General features: G+C 39.8%; 1 protein-coding gene across 1 annotated transcript in view; it reads left to right on the forward strand.

The window, feature by feature from the left end:
• Window positions 1–2,194: 2,194 nt before the first annotated feature.
• The window catches only part of drosha (drosha ribonuclease III), a 121,395-nt gene continuing 106,716 nt past the window's right edge, over window positions 2,195–16,873 (forward strand). Inside the window, exons 1-12 of the mRNA XM_058649343.1 lie at window positions 2,195–2,333; window positions 3,529–4,390; window positions 4,551–4,619; window positions 5,824–6,112; window positions 8,269–8,410; window positions 9,639–9,799; window positions 10,833–10,913; window positions 11,523–11,609; window positions 12,571–12,657; window positions 15,600–15,671; window positions 15,978–16,059; window positions 16,427–16,501. Coding sequence (XP_058505326.1) covers window positions 3,531–4,390; window positions 4,551–4,619; window positions 5,824–6,112; window positions 8,269–8,410; window positions 9,639–9,799; window positions 10,833–10,913; window positions 11,523–11,609; window positions 12,571–12,657; window positions 15,600–15,671; window positions 15,978–16,059; window positions 16,427–16,501 — 2,005 coding nt within the window. The 5' untranslated portion in view covers window positions 2,195–2,333; window positions 3,529–3,530. The remainder of the gene's footprint in view (window positions 2,334–3,528; window positions 4,391–4,550; window positions 4,620–5,823; window positions 6,113–8,268; window positions 8,411–9,638; window positions 9,800–10,832; window positions 10,914–11,522; window positions 11,610–12,570; window positions 12,658–15,599; window positions 15,672–15,977; window positions 16,060–16,426; window positions 16,502–16,873) is intronic.

Here is a 16,873-nt window from a genome sequence, read left to right on the forward strand (position 1 = left end):
ATTAATAAACATAAAGGTAACATTTCAGCCCCTGAATAATAATCACACAAAAATACCTGTCTCAGCTGTTGAAATTACAGAGGAGACATTTTTTCGTCCTCTGTTGAGGGAGTCATGCTGATGAGAGTTTGGGGCTAATATCCAATTATTATTATGTATTATATTTTTATAGCTATTTATCTTGTTGAGGGTTCATTGCATTGTGAGTATCTCATGAGCTGAATACTGTTGGTTTGCTTGATGGTTTGTTTGTTGGTTTGACCAGAACTAACCCAGCGAATATTACTGCAGCTCCAGGCAACCAGAGGTGAATCATGATGGTCTTCAGACTAGTGTACTGACTATTGAAACGAAGAATCTGAAGATTATTTACAGAATGAAGGCTGTTTATACAGTATGTGGTCCTCTGTCCAGTGACGATTCTAATTACTCTTTTCCAAGATACAGTTCAATCACTACTCAACTTTACTGGACTCGACTCTACTCGGTTTGGTATCCGTCACATCATTTTCCATTATTTATAGATCCTCCTCAATGTGGGCATGGTCATCATAGCACAGCTGTGTGAAAATGTTGTGATGTGATTTTATACGCGACACAAACACACAAACTAGTGACTTGTAAGGCAGTTGTTTGAATCATTAGAATCAGTGGATTAAAAAGATCTGTTCACAGAATCGTTCAGTACTTCTTTCAGTAGTTCTTTTGCTAAATACGCCAGACTCCTCCATTAAATATTGACATTTTAGACATTTGCTTTGCTAAATGTTGGAGATTTACACGTTTTCAGGATTTGCAAGTCTTTTTTAACTGATCTACAGTTCGGCATTGTTCGGCTTTGATTCATGTTGCACTCATGACTCTTCCAGTGACGACACTCTCTGACCATTCAGTGGCCGGCAGTCTGTCAACGTCACATTTTAGTATCGGCTCAGCTCGCTTGGAACTTTGCCAGAGCATGTACTAAAGAAAAGCACCAGGTACTATCACTAATAGAAAAGCAAAAGAAGAGTCAGAATCAAGTTGTGCTAGAACTGTATCATGGAAAAGCGCCGTAAGACAGTTATTAATTGTATAAAAATGAATTTAGTATAAAGCAGCAGACTGTGAAACAACATCACTTAACACTTTAGGAAGATAGGGTCCAAGTACAAGATGTTCTTGAATATCAGTGCTGCAGCATACATTTATCATTTAATGATGGAGAAAACAGAATGGAGAGAAAGAAATGGACAGTATATTTCTCCCCAGAAAGGTGATTAGTGGTCAGATATTAACGTGGGTGTTTCCTTCCAGCAAACTACAGTGTGTGGGCTTTTGGCCTTCAACCTCTGTGTTAATTTAGTCAGCAGGGAGGGAGCAGCAGTGTTTGTGACCGCACACCGAGGTTAACATGTGGGCACTGAGGTGTGGACTCAGTGCAGCGGTTCTGGTTCTCATCAATGCAGAGAGCTCAGACCTCAGGATTTCCACAGTCAGAATAATAATAATGTAGGAGAAGAAGCCTCATCATTAATGCACTAAATGTTCCCCAGGTTCTTTAAGAATACAGTAACAAGCGATTAGCCTTGGGGAGTAAATGTACTATGCTGATGTGTTTGGCCTCCACGTTCATTCAAGAAATGAACAAGTGTGTTTCCATGGTAATGTGGCTCCCAAGTCATTGAATTTCTTTTCTTTTTTTTAAAACCTTCTGCCGCCCTCCAGTGGATGCTTGACACAAGTACAAGTTACCTTTTTTTTCTTTTTCTCATAATACATTGTTTATCTTACATTCATATTCAGTACTTTTATGTCACATAATATTTTTAAATATAATATAGAATGAATTTGAAGACACAAAAAAAGTTGTTAGATTACAAAAATAAAAAATCTATTATTTCTTTTTTTCCTCTCAAGAAATGTACTTTTTTATGTGTTTTTTTTTATTTTATTTCAAAATAAGCACGATTTTGTGTCATAACAACAGGGAAATTACTACTTTCTAACTAATAATTCTGGTATTTAAAGTAATATTTCAATTCATTTAGTCTCTTTTTATGTTGGTGACTTTTAAAAAAATAAACAAAATAAACAAAACGATGTATTTATCCTTCATTTAATGCACTGTTTTAATTTTTTTTTCGTTTTTTTGTATTATTAGTTGGTGTTTTTCGGTTTGTTTTTGTGCTGCAGTGAAAACTCATCCGTCTAGAAACCATACATCGCCTCTCATTGGCCCCAGCCCAAAAAAGCTCAACTGTGATTGGTCAGTTTGCGTTTCCTAATTCCTACCCTCAAAGTCTTCCGACTGGAAACAACGGAACATACTCGGAGAGCGTGATTCAAACTGGGTAAGTCATTTCATTTTTTTTTTACTGCACATCACATTGAAATTAAAAGTATTTTCAGACATGTTAATCTCATATAACAGTATGTTTTTGAAGCGGAGATCAAGACGCGAATATACGTTTATCTGTTTCCTCTCCGTCTTTTTGTGTATCTTTCAATTCGGGATTCTGGCGTGATGTGCTAGCTGGCTACGCTAACGTGTTACCCGGTTAGCGATGGAAGCTAAATTTAGCTGCTTTTGCTCCAAAAAAACCCGGTTTTAAAACATTTGTCAAGAATGAAGACTTTCTCCCCTTATATTAACGTTAATAACCTGCTGTTTTAACCACTTTAGTGCCTTACGCGTGCTTCGTCGTTATACACACACACACACACCTGTGTAGCTCGTTAGCTGATGAGCGAGCAATGACGTTTAGCGCCTGCTTTTAAAAAAAATTGTACATCTGTATTCTTTTCCTTACCGATTAGTCTGTGAGTGACTTTCTCTATTAACTCTCATGCATCATTATGGACATCATTTTTGTCCATTTTGGACACAAGAAAGACTATCTTCACAGATTTTGACAGATATTAACCATGCTATTAAGTCATTAGTGGACAACAGCGTCCACTTGCAAAAGCATTTCGTTTTTAGTTGGTTTTATTTATTTTTGCACACAACAAAACTACACAAAAAGTGACAAAATTAAGAAAAATAGCATACAGTTACTGATTGATGTTGTAGATGTCTTGATTAACCCTCAAGGCATTATGAACATTTGTGTCCATTTTGGACAGCTTGTCCTCTTGATCTGGTCATCAAATTGGCTGTGCATATGGCACAATCTTTTGTAAGGAAGTCTCTTGACAAATTTTGGAATTAAATTTTTTTCAAACAGATCAATAGAATACTTTCTTTAGGACAGAACACTTACTTTAATTTATTTTGCACAATTGATAATTTTTCTTGTCTGCTCCATATAACACTGAGATCATTAAACCTGAGTAATCTTGTGTACAACACAAGACATTTGATTAGGGGAAACACTGATCAACATTTTCTGGAATGTTGTGGATCTGGACCAAATAACTAATCGCAAAATAAGCAACAGATTATTCTATTAAATTGCAGCCCTCAATGGAAGTCAACATATCAACTTTAGCGTGCAAAGTTGTGAGTATTAATTTTAGTTAAGATGTTTTCTGTCTTGTCCACAGTCATGTCTTTCCATCAGGACCGTGGTGGACCCGGAGGAGGAGGAGGAATGCCTCCAGGTCAGCACGGATCCCCTCAAAGCTACCGACCCCCCAACCTGAGGGCGCCGCCCCCTCCGCAGCCTCCTTTACCGCCCTACCACTATGATCCACAGGCTCCACCCAGCTCTGGCTACCATGGAAACAGCAGCTACATGCCTCCACGCTCTGACTTCATGCAGTATCCTCCTCCGGTGCAATCCCAGGCACCCAGTTCTCTTAACCAGTGTCCAGTGCGTCCAACTTTCCCCAAACCTCCGGTCCGGCAAGGTTTCTTAGATCCTCCTCCCAACTTTCCACCTCCTCCTCTGCCCAGCTCCACAGGGGGTCAGCCGGGGTCCTCTCAGAACGCCTACCACCCCTATATGATGCCACCTGTGCCGCCACCACCGTTGCCACACCCCCCTGTACCTCATCCAATGGCTTCTCAGTCCATGAGCTACCCTTCGCCGTACTCCATGAACTACCCTCATCCTCCACACCCTCCCTTCCCTCCTCCCACCTTCAATCCTGGCTACACTCAGAGCCCGGGCTCGTTCAAGCCGGACCACAGCTTCAGACACGGCCAGTTCAAGTATGAAAAAACAATGGACAACAGGCGGTCCTCACCAGAGCGAGGCTATCGCCACGATGACCACCGGCAGAAGGGCTATGGCTACGGCGGCAGTGGCGGCCACGGTGACCGGCACAAGATGGAGCTTCCCGCAGACAGGAAAGACCACGGGAGGAGTCCAGACAGACGTGTCAGGCCAGAGGGAGGACGGTACCGACCTGAGTACGACAGAGGAAGGACGCCACCTAGACACAGGAGCAGGGATCGCAGCAGGTATGCACATTCATCTCCGCTCATACAGAAGACCACATCTTTTTAGACTCTACTGAAAAAATAAAATCATGTGTGATAATATTAAGATCAAAATGAAGTTGAAATAACTTGTTTTCCACTCACCCCTTTCTCTCTGTGTGTTTGTGTGTGTTGTGTTCAGAGAGCGACATCGTCACAGAGAAAGTCTGAAGTCGCAGTCGCCTGAGAGGCACAGAAAGAGGCCTCGGAGGTACATGTGTATTCCCTAATTTGTCTAATTAAAAGGCTAGTTCACGTTTTTGAGAAGTGTGTTTGAATGACTTATTGAAGCTTAATTAATACTGTCCTTTTCTTGGATCTGCCTGAGGGTCACCTAATCAAATCTATGTCAGCTTAAATCTATGATATCCTAAGAATATGTTTGCTGCTTTAGCGCACCACTAGACAGCATTTCATGGCTGGAAACGGACATATTTATACTGCAGACCCTCCTACACCAAAGTCCACAGAGAAAATCAGCAATTTTACATCAAAGTTCACATGCGTTGTTGAACCCCTTCTGCCTCCGTCAGTAAGTTCACATGTGTTATTTTGTGACTTTGATGTTTCGAATCCATAGTTTGGATTTACTTAATGACACAAACTGACCACACAAGGCAGCAGTAGACCAGCAGCTCTTTTGTCCCTGTAAGCTAAAAATGATTAATTAATCCATGGACTTTGGTGTGGGAGAGTGAATGGTTTACAGACTTCAGTTTCTAGGCTAAAAAGGCTGTCAAACGAGTGTTTGCTGAATATATTGTCGACTTAAACAGGCGCAGATTAAGTGACTAGTATGTTTTTCCTTTTGTTCCTGACGTCAGCCATTTTGGTAGTGAGAGCAAGTATCCGGTTCCCAGGCGGGTTTATGTAATCTGTGGCAAGTCGGTGTTGATAATGTGTCTGAATTAATTCACAGCTTTTTTTTTTCTTCTCACCTATTAGTTTCTTAAGACTGATTAATGTCATTTGATGCTTTTAGAGTTTTTTTTAATGGCAGAAATTACACATTTTGGACAGACGATTATTTTTCGGGTGGCCCGTGGCCAAGTGGAAAGGGAACTTGGCTTGTAACTGGAGGGTCACCGGTTCAAGTCCCCACCAGGTCAAAAGGGCTGGGGTACCCCTGAGCAAGGTACCCAACCCCCATTGCTCCCCGGGCACTACTCAGTGTGGCAGCCCACTGCTCCTAATTCTAGGATGGGTCAAATGCAGAGAAATAATTTCCCTAAGGGGATTAATAAAGTATAAGATTTAGATTTATCTGTGCAATTTGTTATGGAGGCTTTTGTTTGGTGAATAAAATGAGAGCAAAAACCACATTTCTAAAAAGCTGAGATACATTGAAAGAGTGAAAACACAAGGAAACTGTCATATTTCTTCTCTGCTTACTGCCGATTTGTCGTTATCTGCAGTCGGTCCACAAGCAGAGACCGGAAACGTGGTCGCTGGGAAGAGGAGAGGGACAGGAGGTCAGAGAGCTCCTCGGGCCTGAGCAGGGAGCGCAGCTACGCGTCAGTCAGGAGCAGAGACTCCGACGAGGCTTTCAGCGACAGAGAGCGCGACCGAGAGCGGGACAGGGACAGAGAGAAGGAGAGAGAGAAGGTCGACGAGGAGAAAGATGAGGAAGAGCTGCTGAAACCTGCCTGGATCCGCTGCACACACGCAGAAAACTACTACTCCAATGACCCCATGGACCAAGTGGTACTGTAACATATATGTGCTTAATGTCATAGCCTGCAGTTTATCGATCAGTCTTTATTATTTATTAAATGCTCTTTAAAATGTAAAAAAAAAGTCGGGAGGTTAAAATGAGATCATGAAAAACCAAATGATTGATAATAATTATAAAAAACAAATATAAGAGAAACTTTGAGTTAGTTAATCGGCCTTTGGTGTCCAGAAACTGAAGTTTGTAAACCATCGCTGGTTCATCGTGTGGTCAGTTTCTGTCACTGGATTTGGATTTCAAACACTGAAGTGTGGAAAAATAACACTTTAAAACTTACTGACGGAGGCAGCAGTAGATCCACAACTCCTGTGTGCTGTGAAGTTGAAATCGCTGATTTTCTCTACGGGATTTGGTACCCGGCGGATGAGTGGTTTACTAAGTGGGACGAACTTCAGTTTCCTGTTGGAAGAGTCTGTCTGACAGGGAGATAAATCTGCCAACATATTCTTCAGATAGCATACACTTAAGAGGGTGTAGATTTTATTCTGTTGATCAGTGCCTGAAATCTGTTTTTCCTTGTTATCTTCACTGGCAGCCCGTCTCGAAAAGAGCGAGCAGAGCACAGCCAGCATTAACTTTGTGTCGGGACCTCATTCAAAACCCCCCCAAAAAACCCTTCAAAAAACCCTTTGTTCAGTGAATAAAATTAGTCTCAGTGAAGACGCTTTGTCTTATCTGAAGGAGCGAACACACAAGAGAGAGTTTAGTGGCATCTGCAAAAGTTTTGTTTAGAATCAGCCTTTTTAGACACAAAGAATGGGGATGGGGCTCCACGTCGTCTGTACATCTGTGGCATTGCTACAGTGCCACGTACAGGCTTGGCATACATACGACAGTGTTTAGAGAGAGAGATTTTGTGTTTCCGTGTGAGTAACTATCCCTTTTAACATGTTCTTACGGTCTTGATTGTGATTTTTGTTTTTTTTTATCTTTACTCAACCAATTTTATCCTTTATTGATGTTTTTTTAAAGAGTTGGATACTTTTCTCTCTTAACACCAGATGACTTTCCACACTCTACGCTCACGGCGCCTTCTTTAAAGACGCCTTTTCAAATCACTCCTCGCCCTCTCGTCTCGTGATCTTTCCCGGTGTCGGCTCTTTTTTTTTTAAGACTCTGACCTTTAGCGGTAGTCCATGAAAACTCACTTCACGCCGTCCCTTCACTACCTCCTCCACACAAATTACACATTCTGGCGCAGACCTGACCCGTCCTTCAGTAAAAACTTAAGTGTAGGTGAAATGTCAAGACGGGGGTGGGGTGTTTTTTTTTTTTCGCACTAACTTCATTTCTTCACAGATTTATGACTTTTCCGTCTCCGTCTCCTCAGCAGTGACGGCAAGGACACTTCCTGTGGGAGTTAGTCAGTGGAGCTGCTCTGTGGCGCTGACAATTTGGACGATAATAGCGTTACATAATTGTCGCATTTTCTTCTAAGCTTTCGCAGCAAGTTATTTTTCTGATACACGTGAATACAGGATAAGGGTACTCCAGCAAGAACCGTGCTAATCAAACTGTGGTACACAAACGAGCTTCCTCTGGTGGTGCAGAGATCGGAGCGGAGCTGATAATAATAAGCAATAAGTACAATAAAAGCAATAAAATTAGGACAAATATGATGGAAACTGGCACACAATGTATAGGAAAATGTTGTTTAAGTGCTTAAAGCTGCACTGAAATTACTTTTATTAACTCATGTAATTTAATAATTATAAGAGTCCCTGACAGAATGTAGACTAAAATCTTCTACGGCTGCAACTCACGTTACATGTTTGGTCTGTGTCATGTCAGAAAATGTTGATCCGTGTCTCCCAAACCTCACAATGTTGATGTTGTCAAACACTTGATTCAGTTTTAGTGAGTTCTTTGTTTATATGAAGCAAAGAAACCATTTTTTTAGAAGCTGCAAAATCTGAAAGCTTGTCAAAAAAACAGTCAAAAATCCGTTGAATATATTAATAATATATAATAATAACTGATTTTTGACTGGGTTTTTTGACAAGCTTTTTAGTTCTAAGGCTAACTCTTGCCCACTCTGCCCTGATTTTGAAGTGTGCCAGGAGCTCATTTGTCACCGAGAACGTCACTGAATTCTCTGTGTTGTGGGTTTTGTTTTGTTTCCCTTCAGGGAGACTCCACAGTTGTGGGGACCAGTAAACTGCGGAACCTGTACGAGCGCTTCGAGGAGGAACTGGGAGGGAGACAGGAACGAGCCAAGGAGGCCCGACCCAAGTGGGAGCCTCCGAAGACCAAACTGGACGAGGATCCAGGTTTGTAAAGTGTTGAAGTCGTACTCAGGAATGGAAACTTTCACTTTTAGCTAATTTTTTTCATCTCATCTTGGAGATGCATGTATCACAATCAATTTTAACACCAAAAACACCTAAAATTAAACCTTAAAATTAAACACATTTTACAGTATCATAATTATTTAAAGGGTTTTATCATTAACTTGAGTGTTTTGTGATCAGTTTAGCTACAAATATTGTACATATCCTTATTTCTAGGGCTGCAATGATTACTTAATTTAATCGTAAACTATTTTGATAATTGATTAATCAATTTGAGTGTTTGATTCTTTGATTCTTTTGTCGACAAAACAGGACATTTGAGAGCATCTTCATTTTGAGGTTTTAGGAAACACCAATCAAACAAACAAACAACTAATCGATTAATCAAGAAAATGATTGACAGTTTCCTCCTTTATGAAAATAACCATTAGTTGCAGCTCTAGTTGTTGCTCGTCCTTTTTTTCCCCCTCATGTGGAACACATTCTGGATGCTCTGGTAGTAATAGTTTTTTTTATTTTTCTCTGCATCAATAAATGAGCCGCTCTCTTAATGTAACAGCAGCACTAAAAAAAAAATGGCTTTAATCGGCAAAAACTAATCAGTTATAGCAGTCATAACAAATTTTTATTCTCAGAAACTTGATTAGTGTTGCTAAAAGTCTCTAAAACCTCCAAAAGTTTATTTCTTTGTTTGTTTGTAGACCTGTTTTACGTATTTAATTTAGTCATACCAGTAGATGACGAAGGGACAGACCGTTAGTGTTAGGTTTTTGTATTATTTGTCTATTTGTCACTTTAATCTGTTACCGTCACTTTAAAACCTGAAACATTGTCACTTTAAATCTGTGTGTCACTTTAAATCTGTGTTCACTTTATGTACAGTTCTTATTTTTACACTTATTTTATGCATATATGTTATTTTAGTCTCTTGAAATATTTATATTTTTCTTATGTATATTTATACTTTTTTTTACAAAAGCATCTCTTTTTTACTTTTTACTTTATGCTGGTGTTTTTTGAGTGGACAGCAAAGTAAGAATTTCATTGTACAGGGAAACGTGTTTCTTTACTGTGCATATGACAATAAACACTTTGAATCTTGAATTGAATCTTGAATTTGTTATCATTAATCAGTCATATTTCATCAGATGAGGAGGAAAAAAAAGAAAACAGGCTAAATATATATAAGTTTGCTCTTTATTTCCAGACGACAGCAGCAGCGACTCGGACTGCGAGTCCGACAAAGAAGGAAGCTCCTGCTCCAGCAGCTCGGACTCCGACATCTTCGACGTCATCGCCGAGATCAAGAGGAAGAAATCTCATCCTGACCGTCTGCACGAAGAGCTGTGGTACAACGACCCGGGACAGGTGGGCATGGCTTCACAAAGATGGGCGTGGTTATCGTGTTACAAAACCAGATTCTACTTGTTTTGGATATGTTTTTTTTTCCTTTTGCTGATGCTGATCTTAAGAAATCAGATGATGCAGATAATTATTATTATTTTAATCGTCAACTATTTTGATTATCGATTAATCAGTTTTTTTCAGCTTCTTAAATGTGAATATTTTTCTGTTTTCTTTGCTGAGACTGATTCATTTTTGGTTTGTGGACAAAACAATACGTTTGAGAACATCATCATTTCCGAGGTTTGGAATACGCCAATCGACATTTTTCAACATTTTCTGAACCAAACAAGTACTCGATTAATTGGGAAAGTAATCGACAGATTAATTGATTATGTAAATAATCGTTTGTTGCAGCCCTGCTGGACTAAAGCAGATATGTATTGGTCTGTTTTTCTGATCTGTGTTTTATGTCTGCACTACTGTAGAATTATAATATAAGATATTCAAGTAGATTACTCACACAATTCAACACATTTTAAAAGATTTCAGTAGTTGGGATTCAGGTCTGAGACTGAAGTTACATAAACAGTGTTTTGGTCTTGAAGACAGTATTTAATTATACCAGTAGTTGTCAGTAGTGGGCCAGTTACTCTGTGACCCACAACTGAAATTTGCGTCAACAGGAAATCAGCTGAGATAAAACATGACACAGATTATTATTGCTCAGCTAAGACTTGTTTTTGTTTTTTGGTTGAGTATCAGAGTGCACTAGCGCCATTTAGCTCTCCTACATTCGTTGACATTGTGAAAGTGTGTTTCAGTTTGTCACATGTTAAGAAAATAAGTAGGTAAACTGTTGATAGACTAAATAACAATAACAATTGTGCTCGAACCCTAATAAGTACCAGTTTAAACTCCAGTTGAGAAGTAAAGGTCAGGAGTTGTGTGGGTCGAGACGCGTGGAACACTGACCGCACTCCCGTGTCGTACACGACCAGGTGGAGCGTGCGCTCGTCTGATTTACACTCCCGTTTCTTTCCCCCTCTCTGTCCAGATGAATGATGGCCCCTTGTGTAAGTGCAGCGCCAAGGCCAGACGTACAGGAATCCGCCACAGCATCTACCCGGGGGAGGAGGTATGACAACACCACAAATAAATCACCACCTCATACATAACCTTGAAATTCCAGTGCCTGTGCCTGTACTTTCTGTACAGAGAGACATTTTCTAACATGTTAAAGGTATTGTGTGTCACATGTAGGACGGTTTATTGGCAGTGTGTATTTAAATGCTGTAAAGTTGAAATCGTGAGATATTCATAGCCTTGGAATGGCGGTGCGTTCTATTTTCATTGGGTGTCAGAACTCGGAAGTTGTGTCAACACGTGAAGGTATCTCAGGCTAGCCATTGTTAGGAAAACCAGTCCCTCAGTGTAGCAACATGTCCACAGATATAGAGCTTGGCAACATGACGTCACCGTGTTCATGTCGCGGAGTCAGTAGCCACATAAAATCTGATGTATACACCTGCGAAGAAGAAAAAGGAAATGGTATTTAAGAGTGTTTTGCATATTTTCTGGTATTTGAGGGCCACCGTAGTTAATCATCACAAAGGCCGCAGATTCTCATTGTATCTTTGATTGTTTGATTTTTTTTGAAGAAAAAAATATAACAATAATGATAATAATAATAATAATTATACTTTACATTTCAGCATTAATGGTGTGTGTGTGTGGTCTCTCTCAGCCTGTGAAACAGTGTCGTCCCATGAACAACAACACGGGGAAACTGTTCCACTACCGGATCACCGTGTCTCCACCAACCAACTTCCTGGTATGAACTCTTTCAGAATAAAACGAGGTGCTGTAACTTGAATGGAAAATGCAGTGGAATCAGGATATGTGTATATATATATATATATGTTTGTGTGTTTATATGTATGTGTGTATATTTATATATACATACTGTGTATATGTGTGTGTTTATATGTATGTGTATATATATATATATATATATATATATATATATACTGTGTATATGTGTGTGTATGTATGTATGTATATATATATATATATACTGTGTATATGTGTGTGTATATGTGTGTGTGTATATATATATGTGTGTATATATATGTGTGTGTATGTGTATATATGTATGTGTATATATTGTGCAAGTTCTCCCACTTAAAATGATGACAGAGCTCTGTAACAACAATCGGTGGCTGACTAAATAATTTTTTGCCCCACTGTATATACACATGTGTACATATATATATATATATATATATATATATATATATAAATAAATATATATGTGTGTGTGTGTATATATAAATATTTAACCCTTTAAAGAGTCCACCAAACACTGTGAAATAATGCACTAATCACGAAAGAATACAGTGATGTTACACATCTAATTAAACAGCAGAAACTGGGCTATAAGACTATGTAACCCTTTTTCTTTTTTTTTTTACATGTGCCACAACACACAACTCAGATAACTAAATAAATTCCCACATATCAAACAGCTGTATCAACCCACTCGCCACATTTCTGGCTCCACCTGCTACGGCACTTTATTCAGAACCTGAATCTTTTCGTTTGTGCTGTGCCCTATCTTCATTTACTCCTCACCAGTAACACACATACTGATATTTCCCTTTACTATATGACACTGAACTCATCAAATAGACCTTGGTGTTTGCAGGTATGCAATTTTCAAGACCTAAAAAACTAATTATTTTATATTTATGTGTATGTGTGTGTGTGTGCGCGCGTGTGCGTGCTTTCTGTAGACGGACAGGCCGACGGTGATCGAGTACGATGACCACGAGTACCTGTTTGAAGGCTTCTCTCTCTTCTCGCACACTCCCCTCGCTAGTGTAAGTCTGCTCTGTTTTTACTTCACAACACACTGTACATTAATTTCTCCATGCTGTTACTTCCTTTCATATATAGATTAAATTACATAACATTACATTACATTAAATTAGATTTCCTTCGTCGTCACATGTTTGAGAAGTTTATCGACTACTTTATTCCATCGCAACATGTTTTTACAATGTTTTATACAATGTTCCTCAGTGCAGCACAAGAATATTTCTGGCTTTAAAGGTGACATTGAATGCTTGTATCGCACATATATGTAAGTTATGGAGGTCTACTTACATATATTAACTTGTTTTCATAGTTAAAAACGTCCTAGTCGCTGCAAACGAGCCGATCAAAATATCTCCTCATTGATGCTCTCGTCAGCCACGCTGTTTCAGACGAAAATCACACCCCCAGAACGTGGACTGTGTTGTTTTGCCAGCCACCGAGAGCTTTCCCACTGTGCTGTGATTGGACAGGTACCTGGAAGTGACATAATTGGTAGGCCAGATCTCAGATACACAGCTCCCCCTCTGGCACGGTGGATGCTCTGCATCTCAGCAGCTACAACGAGAGTAGTTCTTCTTCTTCTGCGGTTGACAAGATTTGGTGTGCGCATTTCTCATTACCGTAACTCCTCGACGACTCTACTGTAAACCAGAGAAATAGGTAGCCCTCATGTCTTCGCCGAGTGACCGTCAGCTTCTCAGCACCTTGATTCCTAAAAGGTTGAATGAATAACTGCCAGCCATAAAATGAAAATAAATCCCTGCAGCCTGATTATGTTAAGTTTTCTGGTGCTGTGCAACTAAAAAAAGACAATAATTCAATTAGGAAAGTTATTTTTTTTATGTGGATGTGGCCTTAAAGGCGACATGTCCATAATGACTTAAATTCCCCCTCTTCACACACAGTCAGGCAGCAAATATCTTTTTAGATTAAGTGAAAAATCTCTCCTTAACTGTATCTCGGAGAATCAGCTCTCGCCTTCAGTCGTGCCTTTGTAGCGCCGCTCTTGCTGCGCTGACCTTGCTGCGACTTTAAAAGAACCTGAACTCTCTCTGTAGCCACTTCTTCTTTTTCACTCTCTTCTTCCAAGAATGACGTTCAAAAGAAATGAAAAATCGACTAAAACGTTGTTAAAAACCATGCTTTGTCCTAATCTACAACACACGTTGGCTTTTGTGCATCACGGTGTGTGTGTGTGTGTGTGTGTGTGTGTGTGTGTGTGTGTGTGTGTGTGTGTGTGTGTGTGTGTGTGTGTGTGTGTGTGTGTGTGTGTGTGTGTGTGTGTGTGTGTGTGTGTGTGTGCGTGTTCCCCCTCTGCATGTTTGAATAATAAACTACTCAGTCAATATCTGCCAAGTCTGAAAAGAGCTGCGAGGATTACGAATGATTTGAACTGGATAATTTAAGCAGCCCTTGTTAAAAGCTAGGGTAAACGCTTTGTGGCGGCCAGGGGATTAGGAACCTGGGAGCGTGGCGATATTTAGCCCCCCTGCTAGTTAGCCGCCAGGATGGGCAAGAGCGAATGTGACTCCCAGGTTAATCCCTGAAAATGGACTCCAGCGCCGAGACAACAAAGACCGTGTAACTGGGGAGCTTAAACACAGAAGAGCAGGCTTATCTGTTCACTGAGAATTTAGTTTACTCAATTTTTTTAATCGTCAAATGTGTGTGTGTGTGTGTGTAAAGGCATATCACGTCTTAAAAAAGCGTATTTGATTTTAAAGGGATACTACTTTTTTTTTTACGCATCCTCAGACCCTTGTATGCTCGTCCTCAATGGCGTTTGTGTTGCTTTGGAAACTGCTGCCATCTCCCTGTACCAAACTCCATAGAGAAAATCAGTGATTTTACATCCTGTCACACAGGAGCTGCTGATCCACTGCTGCCTTCATCAGTCATTTCATGTCTTTAATTTTGTGACTTTCAGCATTTAAAATTCTTCTTTAAGGTTTTACCTATGTGACTCAAACCTGCCAAACACAGCAGCAGTAAACAAACAGCTGCTGTGTCACTGCAAGCTTAAATTGCTGTTTTTCTTTATGGACTTTGGTTTGAGAAATGAAGTGGTTTTCAAACTTCTGTTTCCAGTCAAATGAAGCTGTTTCATGGTGAGATAAAGCAGCAAACATATTATTAAGATGACATAGACTTTTGTTAAGTGGCTAAAATCTTTTTTTGCCACTGAACAAAAGTCACTTTTCTTCTAGAATACTGTTTATGTTAAGTTTATGTTTTTGCTGATTTATCTAAACTTTTGACAGAAAACCTGCATTTGTGTCACTTTGGAAAATCACTGTCTCCTTGCACCAAACTCCATAGAGAAAATCAGCGATTTTACACCATGTCACACAGGAGATGTTTATCCACTGCTGCTTCCTATCAGTCAATTCAAATTAGTTGTTTTGTGACTTTGGCATTAAAAATTCCTAGTTTGGCTTTACCTCAGTGACTCAAACCGACCAAACAAGGCAGCAATCGACAAGCAGCTGCTTGTGTCACTACGAGCTAAAATTGCTGCTTTTCTCTATGGACTTTGGTGTGGGAGATGAAGCAGGATTTCAAACGTCACTTTCCAATCAAAAAAAGCAGTCTCATGGTGAGACGGAGCAGAAACCATATTATTAAGAGACAATAGCAGATGTGTATTGTATGATGTGACCCTTTTATTAAGTGGCTAAAAATCAGTTTTCTTCACGTCTCTGCTGAGTTGCCGAAGTTTTGTGTCACAACAAGGCAGCGTTAAATCGGCTGAATGTCGTCCACAGACTTCAGTCGAGTGGGATTATACGTATACGCTTTCCTGGTGTCATTTCGGTCAAGCGCTGAGTTTTTAATGAGTTTTCCTTGAAAAGCTGTAACCTCCACCTAACGCCATGGTAATGAGTCGGCCTGTCCTCTCTCTTTTCCCCCTCTCCTCATCCTCTTCTCCCTTTCATCATCGCAGATTCCATTGTGCCGTGTGATCCGCTTCAACATAGATTACACCATTCACTTCATAGAGGAGATGACACCGGAGGTCAGTGAAAGCCCACTTTATCTCCACAGCTCTTTCTCCTCCACTCTTTTTTTTTTATTATTATTTTTGTTATCTTGACTGGTTCAGTCTGGGAACAGCTGAGCCCGCACGTACACCTCGACGCCTGGGCGAGCAAAGGTGCTAATCCCCCTTTTTTTAAGAAGAAGAAGGGGAAGGAGATTCTTTTTTTTAACCTGCTGAAGTTGATTACATCAATAAAGTAGCTTATGTGATAAAGTCAGTGGAAGTGGATTTACTTATCGGGCATATTTCTGAGACTGAATACTGTACTCTTTCTCTCTGCAGAACTTTTGCGTCCGAGGCCTCGAGCTCCTCGCCTCCTACTTGTTCCGGGACATTCTGGAGCTTTACGACTGGAACCTCATAGGTACTAACCAAAAGAAGAAGAGACGGGTGTTGGAGCTGAAGCTTTTACACAGACGATGCACAATATGACAGTTTTTAAATTTGTTAATATGGGCCAAAGAAACCAGGAAATACGCACTTCTTAGAAGCTGAAAGATCACATTAAAAACAGATTTAGTTGAAGAATTTAGTCAAAACATGGATGGATAGATGTGCTTAATTGATCTCAAAAACCTGGGAAAAAAACCCAGAAAAGTATGATAACAGATAAGAAAAGGTAATGTGTTATCACATAAGCTGATAATTGGAATTTCAATGAGCCCTACATGTAAAAGAAACAATTGTATTGTGTATTCTCTGACCAATCAAATGTCTGTGTCTTCGTCCAGGTCCTGACAACGAAGACGAGACCTCTGGATGCCAGGGCTTCCATTTCATGCCACGCTTTGTCCGATTCTTACCAGGTGAGACTCAAATTTAATTTATTATCTGGACACAAACCGTACATTCAAAGGGTTAGGGTTAACATTGCTCTCAGTGGGGACACAAGGAATATATCTACTAAACATCCACTTACTTTAGTCTACAATATCTTAAGAATGAGTTTTAATCTGCTTTTCTAACCCATTTAATTAAGAATAGGACTACAGAGCTAAACCCACTTTTTTGTTGTTTAAAAGTTTACTTTTGTTGTCTCAGGTTGAGAGAGTTTGATTTAATTTGCTAGAGTTAAATGCACTTTATATGGTGTAACTGTTTACTTTTCTTACAAAGATAATACTTGAAGTGCAGGATAAACATCTTGCTGTCTGTCGACGTGCAATAAATATAGAAAG

This window comes from Solea solea, chromosome 1 (genome assembly GCF_958295425.1).
Source record: "Solea solea chromosome 1, fSolSol10.1, whole genome shotgun sequence".
In the NCBI taxonomy this organism is placed as follows: Eukaryota; Metazoa; Chordata; class Actinopteri; order Pleuronectiformes; family Soleidae; genus Solea; species Solea solea.